The 14896-nt window shown below is 46.4% G+C and overlaps 1 protein-coding gene across 1 annotated transcript in view; it reads left to right on the top strand.

Annotated features, from left to right (window-relative positions):
- Positions 1-14896, top strand: part of APBB2 (amyloid beta precursor protein binding family B member 2) — a 142118-nt gene that overhangs the window by 18860 nt on the left and 108362 nt on the right. The window contains exon 3 of the mRNA XM_040966332.1: positions 12651-13469. Within this exon, the coding sequence (XP_040822266.1) occupies positions 12651-13469 (819 nt within the window). The remainder of the gene's footprint in view (positions 1-12650; positions 13470-14896) is intronic.

Genomic DNA, 14896 nt, shown 5'->3' with positions numbered 1-14896 from the left:
AATTTTACTGGCTCGCAGTGTGCAGTCTAGCCTGGGAACTGTTGAAATGTGAACAAAGGGCTCAGTGTAGGTGTGGAGTCTGAGTGTATGTACTGCAGGATCCGTGTGGAACAGTTCTGCACGTGCCTGTTCGCTTTGAACCTGATGCAAATTAAGGCTAACTTAATTTTCTTGTGTGTCCTTCCTTTAGTCCCATTGTAGATGCTCATTTGCATACCACCTGGGGTGAGATTTCAGTCTAGGCCTCACAGAAAAGAAAAGGAGAAAGTGCAACTGTGCTACCACTTCAGATGAAACGTACCACAGGGCAACACACGCAGCCTCCTTGTTTTTTGTTTTGTTTTCAAAGAGGATTTATTTATTTACGAGAGAGTTCTTGCATCCACTGGTTCACTCGCCCAAATGGCCACAACAGCTGGAACTGGGCTGTTACGTAGCCAGGAGCTTTTTCTCAATCTCCCACGTGGTTTTAGGGGTACAAGCACTTGAGCCGTATCCACTGCTCTCACAGGCACATTAACAGGGAACTGGGTAGGAAATGGAAAAGCTGGGTCTCGAACTGGACCCCATGTGGGATGGTGGCCAGTGGTTTACCTGCACTACCACAGCAACATCCCCTGATTCCTTGCTTCTTAAATAACTTAGCACTCCGCGGGTGCTTTGTTTTTAAAGTAATATATTTAACTTACATGTAAATATATACTAATGTCCTTAACTTCCTAAGCTGACTTCATTATTATTAAATATATTCAAAGCATTCTCTACGCATGTTACAACAAAGTAAAAACACCAAAACAAAGCAACACTGAGTTCAGTAGAGGTATGTGACTGACAGCAAATAACCTTTGTGTGTGTGTGTGTATCTATATAGATATATTTGCTAAACACAGTGAGACAAACCCTACTTCTCACTGGGAAACCAGAAATCTCAAGCAGGTCCTTCGAGGCTCCCTAATCCTATTGTAATGAACTGGAGTAAGTTGATGCTCTTGGTAAATTCCTTCATTGTAGAAAATCACAACAAATATACATGTCTTTTGAGTATTTCATATGTTGAAAATCAGTTCTTGTAGGAATCTTTGGCTTCTTAAATATTGTCAGGTAGACTGAATATGGAAACGTTAAAGGAATGAGGTTGGCAAATACACCAAGCAGAATGTGTTTCTCAAGGTGCCACCTGATCAAGTAACTTCTAGAAATTTCCCCACCGTGGCTGTGTTTTGTGATGCTCATGCAAGCGCTCTTCCTGTTGATACTGGCATTGCCTTATTCCTCGGTGTCTGTAGGAGACATTGACATAGTTACCCGGCATGACTATTAAATAGCAGCTTCTATGGTGGCGTGTTGACACAGCCTGCATAACATTGTGCAAGGGAAGCAATATTGCGATTTCAGTGGAACATCTTATCCCAGTTACTTTTTATTCCTCCTTGAAAATCCACATGATAACTGATGAGGAAAGATCCAGACCAGTTCCATCCCGTCTTCTAGCCCTTGGGAGCTGTGACTACAGGGAGCCCTTTACAAAACAAATACGCCAGAGTTTCTATTATTATCTGCCTGGAAAATTCCTGTTGACAGTACCAGGCCAGCTTTGTAGTCTCTTCTGAGTAAATCTGAGCCAGATTCTGCTGTTTCAATGATTTCTTAAGTTTTCCCCTTTTGGAATTGATTTTGGCCCAGTTTTTAGTTTATTCAAGAAAACAGGTAACATTATAGCTCACCCACTGTTTTCCACCCAAAACAATTTTCCCAAGCTTGATTACGGACCCTGCTCCTCAGACCTGGCCCTTTGTAAAAATACATTCATCTTCAGAAGACACTGAGGCTTTTCTGATCCATGAAAGCATCTCAGAAACTGAGCAGAGAAGTTATCCTTGGAATAAGCCCAGCGTTTACCAAAGTATGTACTTTGAAGGTCTTAGTTCTTATTTGAATATGCAAACTTTGCATTGTGCTTCCCACACAGCCAATCATTGCATCTGCCAGGTATGATGTTGGGATGCCACAGGTTCCTCTATCAGGAGTGGCTTTCTCTTCCTTGTCCATTGGTGTTCACAACCTGGTTCAGGTGTCCCTCTTAGGGGAGGCCTTCTCCACCCCTGTCTCCTCATTCCTCACCTTGAGTTCCCTGAGACCTTTTGGCTACTTCAGCCATTGTGAATATGTGTAGTAATCTATCCTTTCTGTCTACCCTAATTGACATTCATTTGAAAGTAGCATTCATGCCTTATTGTTTACAGTTGACAAGTAAAAAATGCATTCATTTATTGTGTGCGGTATGTTTTGGAACAACCTCGAGGAATGACTAAATTGAGCTAAGGAGCATCTGGTTGAGATTCTTAGAGAAAAGTGCTTGGTGCACCTGTCTTGATTCTGTGCTCCACCTGCAACGTGGTACAGACTGAGCCTTCGTGCAGTCACAGTGACTGGGGACCTGAGGAGCCCATGGCGGCAGAACACCTAGGTTGTAGGACTCACGCTGTGTGTGATCTGCTCTGTGAAGCTGCTCCCTCCACATTACAAAGTTCTGTGGTTCTAATCCTACAACCTGCCCAGAAGTGACCCAAACTGCTTTCTCATAATCTTAACCTCTATGTTCACAAAGAACTTCTTATCATTTCTGTCACATTGAAGCTTTGCCCGTGGTGAGTAATTTCAGGAAACCAGCTTTATTTTGCCTCTGCTTCCTTAAAGGAAGAGAAAAACAAAATCTCAAGCTTGCTTAATTTCCTCAATACTTAAAGGTCTGGTTCAAAAGACGGCATGCTTCAAGCCACACGTTACACTGCTAACTCCTCCATGGGAACCAAACTGTGCAGCAGAAAAAGAAAAATCCAGAAATGTAGAGTTTGGTTCAGGAGTGGAGCAAACGTGGAGCTTTCTTGGGTCCACTTGGCAGTTGTATAACCATGTTGCGGAGCAGGCGGGGACAGGGGGTGATGAGAGGAAGCAGCCGGGAACATGGGGTGCCATGGAAGGAGGTTTCCTGGTTGTTAATGAGCAGCCTTTTGTTGGCTGGAAGGCCGAGGGTGTTAGGAAAGGGGAAGGGAGCAACTGAAAGCCCAGTTGAGCTACAGGGCCCAGCACAGGTGTGTACAGGAACAGGACTGCAGGATTAGTTTGGCCTGTTGGCTGTGTGCCAGGGCTTCTGTGGCCGAGCGTGAGAAAAGCCACCTTCCCCATGCAACTAAAAGAGGTCTTGACTTATCTCATTTTGTTTAGGATTCACAAATACACTCCATGTATTAACCAGGGTCCTGGAATGACCAGAATGAGAAAAGCTGGTTCAAGGTGGCCTACGCAAGATGAGTAGAGAACTCCCTGGACCCCAGAAGTCTAAGGGGGTTGTATCTCAGGCACAGTTGGCACTTGCTCCCTGTCTGTTGGCTTTGCTGTCTTGTTTGTGAGTTCCTGCTTAGGAGGACTGTCTCTTTGGATTCTGCTCCATGACCCCCCTGAAGTTCTAGGCTCCAATCATCTAGTTCAAGACAAAGTGCAAGGAGAATGGTTTTCACATCCTTCCAGCCTAAGGCTCATGATTAACCCTGTGAGCCTTCTCCTGAGCCAGATCCTCAGGCTATGGGGCTTTGACATCCTGACTGGCTGAGCCTGTGCCATGTGCTCCTGAAATGAGGGCTGAACCCCTAGAATATAAGCTCCATGCTGCTGGTTTCCTCATTGAGTTCTGTTCACTATGTCCTCAACTCTTAGAAATATAGCTGGCGTGAGTAATGGGTAAAAATTAGCTATATTAAATGAATGAATGGTTGTGCGGCAAGACTGATTCTCCAAGTAAAACTGTGGGGCTGGAAGCAAACCAAGAGGAAACACAGGCTGTCACAGATGTGTCTCCATTTGAAACACGGAGTGCACCGAGAAAAATTTATAGTCACCCTTGCAATATGCTGAATCTGAATTGATACCTGCCTCTAGCATTGATGTTGGGTCTCTGCCTGGAAGAGCAGTGGTAAGAAGTTGATGTGGCAGTGATGGTACAATAACCTGGGGTCCCATCCACCTGCTGAACATCCAGGAGAAGAACCACATGTGTACTAAAGTCCTCATGGTTATTGGCTGGTGGCTTATTTATTCCTATCAACCTCACTTATTTTGCTCACTGTCGAGTTCCTGGCTGCTGGGAGACTGCCTGACACATAGCAGGTGCTTGATAAGTATGAGACAAAAGAAAAAGTGAATGAACTAATGAATACAAAAGTCCTGGTGGTGTATTTCAAGGCTAGACTTTGTAAAAGAAACTAATTTCTGGGAATATAAAAATGAAAGAGAAATGCAAGTAAATTACCTTGAGATACCATTTCCTACCAACTAGAATGACTGTAGTAAAACAAACAAAAAAAAAGAGGGTGGGTGAAATTGTGGCACGATGGTTTAAGTTTCTGACATCAGCATCCCATATTGGAGCAGCAATTTGAGTCCCTTCTGCTCCGCTTCTTATCCAGCTCCCTGCTGATGTGCCTGAGAAAGCAGTGGACAAATGGGCCACCGACATGAGAGACCAGGTGAAATTTCTGGCTCCTGGCTTTGGTCTGGCCCAGCCCTGGCTGTTGTGGCTTCTAGGGAGTGAAGCAGTAAATGAAAAAATATTTTCAGCCTTTCCCTCCCTCTCTTCTGTCATGCTGCTTATCAAACAAACAACACTCTTTTAAAAAGATAGACAATAACAAATGTTGGCAATGATATGAACAAATTGAAACTCTCACACATTGCTAGTGCGTGCATAATACGGTTCCAACAATTTATAAAGAGCTCACAGTACAGAAGAAGTCACAGACTTCTGCATTAGTTTTTGCAGTACAGTGTCACACACCCAGCTTGGAGAGGGACAACTCTATACAGCAGCCAGGTGATGTCTACAGGACTTGCTGTTGGAGCTGACTTTGAAGGACTTCTACGATTTTTCAGGTGTAATGTAGAAAAAAGGATATTCTGGGCAAAAGAAAACAAGATGTGTGTCAGCGGTAGAGTTGGATGGGGCTTGGCCGAGTGTGTCAGAGGTACTCTGGTGACAGTAAGGGGAACATGCAGGGACCTTGCCGCCATAGGAGGCATGCCTGGGTAGACCGAGGACAGCTGACAGCAGGGAATGTGAGATGCCTCTGTTCCGAGCTGTGTTTGTACAACATGGAGCCAGCAGGAGAGTGCCGTGGTTGGTTGGAGTGTAGAAGGATGTGCCTGCAAGCCGGGCATGCTTTATCTGAAGTGCTTGGGATGACAAGTGGTTCGAATTTTGGATTTTTCTGTAGTTTGAAATGTTTGCATCCACTTAAGAATATCTGCATGCACTTGGCGAGACTCAAGTCTGAATACAAAACTCACCTATGTTTCAAATCTGCATTAAACACATTACCTGAAGGTAATTTTTGCACAAATTTTTTTTCAAACGCCCGCAATCTAAAATGCTGAAAAATCCAAAACTTTGTGAGGACTGACATGACATCAGAGGTGGGAAAGGCTGTTCACTGACCTCCCATGATGGCTCACCAGTCAGATGCAGGGTCACTGAGAATAGCATGTAGTGCTGTCTTTGAGCCGTGTGTACAGGTGTCTGAAACCTCAGCAAATCTTGTTTGGCTTCTCCCCTTGAGATCTTATGTATACAAGAATGTGCTAAAATTTGAAAAAAAAAATCTAACCATTTCTGATTGCAGGCATGTGTGATAAGGGGCACTCACCCCTACAGTGTTGTTGTCTCTTGTTCTGTTGTGAATGCATCCGTGGTTGCTAATGACAGATGCTTTGTATGAGGAAATGAGGAGCAGAGCAAAGCCCGTGACTGCATGGCAGGAACCACGGGGGTCACGTGTGCCCCTGGCTGGACCTCCAGTGCTCCTCAGACTAGAGCGTGGAGAACTTGGAGCCCCCATGGTTACAGCTGATGAGCAGTTGTGTTTCACAGAAGGGTGCACCTGTCTGATATGTGTCATGAAACACATCCTTTGGGGCTGGCATTGCACTGCAGCGGAGAAAGCCGCTGCCTGTGACACTGGCATCCCATATTGGCACCGACTCACGTCCTGGCAGCTCTGTTTCTGATCAGCTCCCTGCTAATGGCCTGAGAAAGAAGCAGAAGATGACCCCAACACCTGGGCTTCTACCACTCACCTGCGAGACCTGAAAGAAGCTCCTGGCTTCCATCTGGCCTAATCCCAATCATTGCGTGCAGCTGGGGAATGAACCAGTGGAGAAAAGATCTCTGTCCTGGTCTGTCCTTCTCTATGTGAAACGTTTGACTTTCACATGCATCTTTATATTCAAAACAAAACAAAACAAAAGGCTTGTACCTCGACTCTAAGTCAGAAGCAGGAACCTTTTTTCTGCCAAGAACCGTTTGGATATTGATGACAGCCTTTGCAAGCTGTACAAAATTATCAGCTGAAAAATTAGCCTGCTAGAGTTGAATTGAATTTCAACTAATGCCTATGGTTGCCTGAGCTGGGCCAGACCATGTGATTTCATAGCTCTTAAAACGGCCCATGAGGGTCTGGCATGGTACCCTAGCGGCTAAAGTCCTCACCTTGCACACGCTGGGATCCCATATGTATGCTGGTTCTAATCCTGGCAGCCCTGCTTCCCATCCAGCTCCCTGCTTGTGGCCTGGGAAAGAAGTCAAGGATAGCCCAAAGCCTTGGGTCCCTGCACTCACGTGGTAGACCCGAAGGAGGCTCCGAACTCCTGGCTTCGGTTCAGTGCAGCTCTGGCTGTTGTGTCTGCTTGGGGAGTGAATCATCGGATGGAAGATCTTCCTCTCTGTCTCTTCTCCTCTGTGTATACCTTACTTTCCAATAAAAATAAATAAATCTTAAAAAAAAAAAAATAAAGCCCACAGGCCAGATGTTGACACCCTCGTCTAAATCCTCTTTCCTTCCTTAAGAAGGCATTGTAGAATTAGGCACAGTTTCCCTGGGCTGAGACTGTGGAGGGAAAGAACTGGATCTGGATGTTACATCAAAGGATTTCATTTCAAACTCCTGTTCAGATGCTACATGGGGTAACTGCTGAGACAGGTGGTCATGAATCACTCTGTCCCTTCACAGCAGTTGTGTTTTCAAGGAGAGAAAATGAGCTTCCTGTTGATGTACTACCTAGGCAGCAGCCATCATTTCCTTCCAGTCTTCCATAAGCAAGACACACCTAGACATTGTGTGTATGCATTTCTTGAGGGGTTAATGAAACACCTGCTTTCTCATGCTGTGCAAGGATTTATTCTGCAAGCATGTGTTGAGTGACTACTCTGGACCAGGTTGCTGTGTTCATTGCTGAGGATCCAATGGCAAAGTGGAGCACATGAAAAATTGAAAATGACACCATGTGAGTGATGTTGATACAGCAAATGGTTTATGAATCTGTGGGAATGCGATGAAGGAACTCCTGGGGTCTGACTGGAGGAGCAAGAGAAATGTTGTAGAAAAGGAGTGGAAATTTGCCAGAAGCTAAGACTGCTGAGAACATGTTATGACAGACTGCATGTCAGCCCAGAGTTAGCTATGTGCCTCTGAAGTCCTTAATTTGGATGTGTATCTTCTCCCAGGCCTGTCTCTCTCCCTTACTGTAGGAAGTCTCACCCAAAACACATTATATTTTGAAATATATGTGTGTGTATATGTATGTTTATCTATTTATTTGAAAAACGGGACAACGGGGAGAAATTTTTCCATATGCAGGTTCACACCCTGAATGTCTTCAGGAGCCAGAGCTGAGCCAGGCCAAAGCCAGGAGCTCAGAACTCAATCCAGGAACCCCATATGAATGACTGGGATCCAAGTACTTGAGATACCTGCCTCAGTGCTCCAAAGCGCACATTGCCTAGCAGGCGGCTCAGAAGTTGAGCAGAATTTGAGTCCTGGCACCATGATACAGGAAGTTGTTGCTCAAGCAGCAGCTTAGCTGTTGTGCCACAACACCCACCTCTCAGTCTTGGAAAAGCTGAATGAGAATTTTTAAGGATGGACCCCCAGCATCTGTACTTTCTGAAAATGTGGTCAGGCGACCAGCACTGTGGTATAACATTGGACCACTCTTGACAGAGCTGGCATCCCATATAGACACTGGTTTTGGTTTCTCTCTGCTCCACTTCTAGTCCAGCTACCATCTGGTGGCCTGGGAAAACACCCTGAGGATGGCCAAGGGCTGGGGTCCCTGGATCCACATGGAACACCTGGATGAAACTCCAGTCTCCTCAGCTTGGCCCAACCATGGCCATTGTGGCCATTTGGAGAGCGAACCAGTAGATGGAGCATCTCCGCATGGCCCACCCCCCGCCCGCCGTCTCCCTCTTTCCTTCCCTCTCTGTAACTCTGCCTTTCAAAATAAAAACAAACAAATCTCTAAAAACAAAAACAAAACAACAGTGTGGCCAGGGTTGGATATCATTCCTGTTCCCCCCGCCCCCCGCACCTGCTCCTCGTCCTTTCTGAGGCAGGTGACCATGGACTTGTCGTTTCCCCCAGCTCATCACCACCTCATGCCCTCTTTCCTTATTTCCTGCCTATTCCAGTTCAAATCCCAGAGTGTAATGCCATCCATTGACCATTCTACAGCTGGTGCCCAAGCCACATCTGCCTCTGTTACTGTTACTCTACCTTGTCTCTCTGTTGCTTCCCCCGGAAAGAAGGCTTTGTCTTCCCTGGGTATTCACTTTTGCTTTGCCTCAATTTGATGTCATGATAGGGACATACTTGTCGTCCCCATCCTTGCTCTCTCCCCTCCATGCCTTGTGAAGAAGAGCCCCTTATCTTGGGTCTCCTGTGCTGGGGTCCTCTCTCTCCTCCCATTGCCTGGACTCTCCATCTTTGTCCATGTTCGTACTCTGGTTTGGCTCTGTTTTACAGAGCTTTAAATACAAAATACAGTCAAGGCATTCATCTTTTAAGAGTTAAAAATGCCTTTCTATAACCCTGGATCACCCCTGCCCGCTTTTCCTGCCCTGTCTGTCTCCTCACATTTCTGTTCACAGTGAAATATAGATCCTGTGGCCACACCCTCCTGAAGCTGATGGATTGGGAGTCCCCAGTGGCCTTCTGGCTACTCCATTCTCCCCAGCTCTCATGATCCCCTGCCCCTGAACTGCTTGGCTCCTGGGAACCTTGTCTTCATGCCTTAGTCAAGAAGTTGCAGCAGCAAGAAAGTGCAACTCTCACAGACCTACCCTGTCCCTGCCCCATGGTGTAGACCAGATGACCGCATGAACCTTTCAGCCAGTCTGAAACAAGGGTCTGGCCTTGCTTTGGTGAATAGCAGGGTCTGCTCTAACCACATTCGGAAGCAGCCTGGAGATGGGGTTGGCTGCCTTCTTCAGCTGGTGAGGGAGGCATCGTTTCTGCCTCCATTCCACTGTGTCTCTCTCACAGCCTTAAGTGTTTTGTTTGCATTGCTTCTTTAATGGCCTTTCATCACAGTTATCTTTTTGTTGGAGAATATACTGAAGAGCAGATGCCCAGTATTTACACACAAATGGACTATCCCATTCATACACTCACACGTACCCCATGGCCTCTGATCCATTCTTGATGCTGCTGCCTCAAGGTCAAGTCTGAAAAGTCTTGGAGCGCTTTTCACAGAAACCCTGGCCTTGCCCCTTCCATCTTCCCTCTTTCTTCTCCCATCTTGACCAGCTCAGACTCCCTGCATGATCATCTAGCATCTTTTGCTTTTAGATCCTCTGCAAACCCCAGGTGAGAAGACCACTGGCCCGTTTGCAGCTGTCGCCCTGCCCCCGGTTGATTTCTGTGGCTTTATTGTGTATCTTCCTTCCTCAGAGACAAAAGTAGGCAGGGAAGCCTGGAGTGGTAAAATCCCTCCTGTGTCGCCAGCTCTCAAACAGCATGCCAGCGTTGAATTCAATGTTTGACAGCCATCGCTTTTAGTTCTCAACAAAGCCCAGTCAGCTATAGATACTACTGTTATCTCCATTTTACAGTAAAAAGTGTTGAAGAATTTGTTCTTACTTCTTAGGTCTTTGGATACCAAAGAAATCATCTAAATATTAGAAGGTTGAAAGACACATTAGAGATTTTTCTTTCATTTAACTGAAAACACAGACCTCCTTCCTCTTAAAGATAAGGAATGTTATTTTTTATACATCAGTAAACCCTCATGGGCCCACTGCCTTGGTCCCTTTCTTAGTCTGCATTCTGTGTGTGTGTCTGCAGCAAGCCTGTTACTGTCCCTGCTATGTAGAAAAGCAGTGAGCTTTGCAGGCAGCCCTGTGTTCTGTCACGTGGGCTGGTAGCTCATGTTCATTGTTATTTCTTCTGGTAAACTCTCTGCAGGCATTTCTGCTTTAACCCCTCATGTCAGCCAGGCACTGTTACTGTTCAGGGAGATTGAAGTCCGTGGTCTGGGGTCTTGAGGCCCCAGGATCCCAGCCCACCCTGTCAGTAGCAAGTCCCTCCGCCAGCTCCTGAGCCTGGCTCAGCCTCGTGGCCCTCTGAGGATTTCTGCTGCCTGCCATCTACTTCATGACCCTTAAAGTTCACAGGACTGCTGGGCTGATGTGTGAGCGCCTGAAGACAGTGTGCTTCGTGGCCTTGCTTCGGCTGCCTTGGCAGGGAGGGCTGATGCTTTGACGTGGCCTCACGTGATGCTGTTACTGAATACCCGAGACACGCTCAAACCCTTCAAGCTTTGACACAGAGCACGCACACAGCTGCACTAGAACACCCAGTTCGCACTGGCCTTGGGGAACCTATTCCGACTCCTTAATTTGCCTTGCTTCCCTCCCCCGCCACACCCTGCCCGTGGATTCTGGCAAGTAGAGGAGTTAACAGACCACTGAGAAGGTGACAGGAATCCAAAAGGCTCAGAAGAAGAATGTATCTGGCGCATCCAGGGTATAAAAGCTGCCTATGTGTTAAAATCACCTAAAAATTCCAATGGCATTGCTTCTGAAAATGTTTGCTATTACAAATAAAGTAAATAGACATGTCTCCCTGATGACCTTGCTGTACTACGGTACCCAACGCCGTGAGCTGCCTCCTGGCAGTGTTTCTGCCGTGCCTGTTAGGAGGCCAGTACATTTTCACTGTCTCATAATGTCGTTGTAAATACCCAGGTCTAAAAATAGCACCGTGGCTGAGTGCCCCCTAGAGAGCATCCTGGGGCTTCAAGGTGGGGCCTGCTCATCCTCAAATGCTGCTTTGAGTGAGGTTAGGTTATAAATGGAACCATGTGTGTTCTGCAAAGTAATAGCCCAACAGCGATAAAAAGCTATTTAAAACACTTTGCCAGAGCACTGTTTAAAAGAAGAAACACAAGAAGTTCTCTGCTGCTGTATAATGAGAACTAAGAGCTGAGGTAGGATGCTGGGTGGGCAGGAAGCCTTATCAATAATGAAGGCTGGGGCCAGAGGACTAACCACTTTGGGGCACAGCCCTTAGTCATCTTCTAGCCACAAGCTCATTCAATTAGAAATGTCCAGTGTGGGAGCAGGAAGGCCCTAGAACAAGGACCTCTTTCCTAAAATTGCCCCACCTAAGACTTTGGTGATAGAGAGCCACTTGGCAGCTCCCAAGGGTGGGGAAATTCTAGCTCTTTTTTTGCAAGAAGCTGCCTGTTTGCCTGTTTGGGGAGGAAGAGGGACTTGAGAGAAAACCCTTTTAAGAACATCAGGCAATGTGCTCTGGTTCATCAACTGCAGATGGGAGATCTCGAGTGTGTGTGTGTGTGTGGCAAAGGATCAGATAAATTACAGAAGTGATAGCAGGCAAAGGATTAGATAAGAAAGAGGCCACGGTTTATGGAAGGGGAACTCTAAGACCTCGGGAATTGTAGCTGGAGCAACCTGCCTTTCTTCCTAGTGAGCGACATACGGACTAAATCACCAGTGGAGCAAGCAAGCTGTGAGATAAATGCAACTGTCGTGCTGTGTCCCAGGAGTTTTGCAGGGAAACGTGGTGGCTGCAGATAGCCGAGTCTGTCTTGTAATACACTGGGGGCCCTCCCTTGTTTGTAGAGAAGGACTCAGTGCTACATTGTGTGTGTGTGTGTGTGTGTGTGTGTGTGTGATGGTTGTCATTGGGAAATTAAGCCATTCTTTTAGAATTCCTGTTCCATTACAAATGTAAGCCCAGGTCAAAAACACTCATAAATAAATCAGTACTGATGGAAATTTGGATTTGCAGGCGTTTGGGGCACAATTTCTAAGCGTGGTTGAGAAAGATTACCTGGGACATTAGGAGTGTGATTAAAAGGTGGCCTTTCAGATGAATTAGGAAAACTGGAGCCTCAGAGCGTTGTTGAGCAGGGTTTGGCTGTTGCCTGAAGGAAGTACGGGATAAAAATATGATGTAAAATGTTTGTAAAGAGCACGCTTTTCAAGCCTGAAGATCTTGAGGACCTGCCAGGAAAAGAAAACATTTTTGTTGGGATTTAAAAGAGAGATACTTTGCTATTCTGAGTAAAATTTAGATCCTATGGCTTCTTGGCTTTTGTGTAAAGTGACTTCTGAGTTCCACAGTTAGTTATTCCTATCTAACATGGGAAGTACGGAATCTGGTGGTTTGGTTCTCCAACACCAGAAAGCATTCGTTCCTTCAATGTTAAAATGTATAAAAATGTTAACTTGCTTTGGGTGCCACATGGGTGAATCATGGCAGGTGTCTAATGAGCAACTTTTTTTTCTTTCCCAGCGAACTCCAGCGTGGACACCTTTGCAGTGTTTATGGCCAGCAGCGGAACCACAGAGGTCGCAAGTCGGAACAGCCCCGCCACACCACCCAACACCCTTAATCTCCGTTCCTCCCACAATGAACTGTTGAATGCTGAAATAAAGCACTCCGAAGCCAAGAACAACACACCCCCCAAATGCAGGAAGAAATATGCACTGACTAACATCCAGGCGGCCATGGGCCTCTCCGATCCAGCCGCCCAGCCCCTGCTGGGAAATGGCTCCGCCAACATCAAGCTGGTGAAGAATGGGGAGAACCAGCTCCGCAAGGCTGCTGACCATGGGCAGCAGGACCCCAACAAGAACATCAGCCCCACGGCCAGCATCAACATAACTTCTGAGAAGTTAGAGGGTAAAGAACGCCCCCCACAGGAGTCCTCAGGCTGTGAGATATTACCCTCCCAGCCCAGGAGAACTAAGAGCTTCCTAAATTACTATGCAGACCTGGAAACCTCAGCCCGCGAGTTGGAGCAGAACTTGGGCAACCAGCAAGGGCCGGGGGACGAGGAGAAGTCCCAGCCAGGCCGAGGCCCAGCCTCTGCCATCGCAGGCAATGGTGATGCTCTGTTGCAGAAACCCAATAAGCGCCAGGCCAGCCCTGAAGACGGTCAAGTTGCCACAGTGTCCTCCAGTCCAGAGACCAAAAAAGATCACCCTAAAACAGGAGCCAAAACCGATTGTGCACTCCACCGGATCCAGAACCTAGCACCGAGCGACGAGGAGTCCAGCTGGACCACCTTGTCCCAGGACAGTGCCTCGCCCAGCTCCCCAGATGAAACAGGTATCCACCCCACCCTGTCCACTGGAAAGGTTCAGTCTCGGGGGGGGCACTTTCCTTTTGGTGTTTTTAGCAGTGGATGGAATAACTTCCTAGAAGGACCATAAAAGGTCCATTTGGAGGCAGGAGAAGAATGGAAGGCTTTTGGGATAAGATGGGCCCTGAGTGTTAGATTCCTTGACCATACCTTAGCTTAGTTTCATTTGGGGCACGATTTGTTTTGGTGAACGTGGCTATGAAGGAAATAGGACCTTGAAGTCAGGAAACAACAGTCATGTAGATATGGCACTGCCATTACCTGGAGGGAATTAGTGCTGAGTTCTAAGAATGTTGGGTTTTGTCAAATAAGCTTGAAAAAGAAAATACAATTTCATAGATGTAGCCTAGTTAGGAGGGCCAGCTGTTTTTAGACGTTTGTAGAACTTATTCAGGCTTGGAAAGTTGGAAGTTCAGAATAGTAGGAGTGCTTAATAAAGATGATTTGCTCTTGACTTTTATGGGGAGTCATTTATTAGCCCATTTAACTGACAGTTGAAAATGAAAAAATGGTGTTTCTGGCAAAATATGTTTAGAAAGCTAGGACTGTAACATCCTCGGAACATGCTGCCCTACCTCGGGTCCTTCAAGGCACCATCAGATAACCGTCTCCCATTCCCCGATAGGATGACAGCAAGGAGTGACCCCTCCCCCACCCCGTGGCAGATAGGGGAGAAAAAGAAAAAAGAAACATCTTGCCCACCCTCCTCCATACCTCAACCCTCCCCACCCTAATCTGAGGCCCACATGCACCCCTCTCAATTCTGTAAGCAATATTAAAAAATAAAATTAGAAAATGTGCAAGGGATAGAACAAATAGGGCAGATAAGATTACTTAGTTGAGCCAGGTCACATTCCCAGCCCATGTGGCAGATGAATTACAAGGAGGAAAGATAACAAAAAATGAGAGACTTAAGATGATAACTTGTTTTTTTGCAAAAGTGTTTCTCAAGTGCCCTTTAAAATCACACTGCTTACTGTGACTGTGTTGTCATCTTCCTCCTGGAGGACTAAGATAGTCCGTTTCATCTCCTACACGTCCAGCCCCACAAAGCATTTGAGTGATAATCATGTTTAGTAATAGCCCTCGGTTAACAGCTCTCCATTTGGAAAATTCATATCCGCTAGCTAGTGGACATTGTCATCTGCAGGTGTTTAAATCTAGATCATGCCTAAGCGTATATTTTTAACCATGTTTATATCTTACATGTAGGCTTCGCATCCACGATTTCACTCCCCAAATGCCCACATCAGAATGTGTGTGTGTGTGTGTGTGTGTGTATCTCTGTGTGTGTGTGTGTGTGTGTGTGTGTGTGTGCATGTGTCTGCACATGCAGCAGGAGTGGGGGTGGCTGGGAGGGTGGGTATTGAAGCTGAGAGACAGGAATTCAGTC

This window comes from Ochotona curzoniae, unplaced genomic scaffold (assembly GCF_017591425.1).
Source record: "Ochotona curzoniae isolate NIBS_2020 unplaced genomic scaffold, NIBS_Ocur_1.0 scaffold_4505, whole genome shotgun sequence".
Classification (NCBI taxonomy): domain Eukaryota; kingdom Metazoa; phylum Chordata; class Mammalia; order Lagomorpha; family Ochotonidae; genus Ochotona; species Ochotona curzoniae.
Note: the sequence above shows the minus strand (reverse complement) of the source record. Positions and strands in the feature narration are given on the sequence as shown.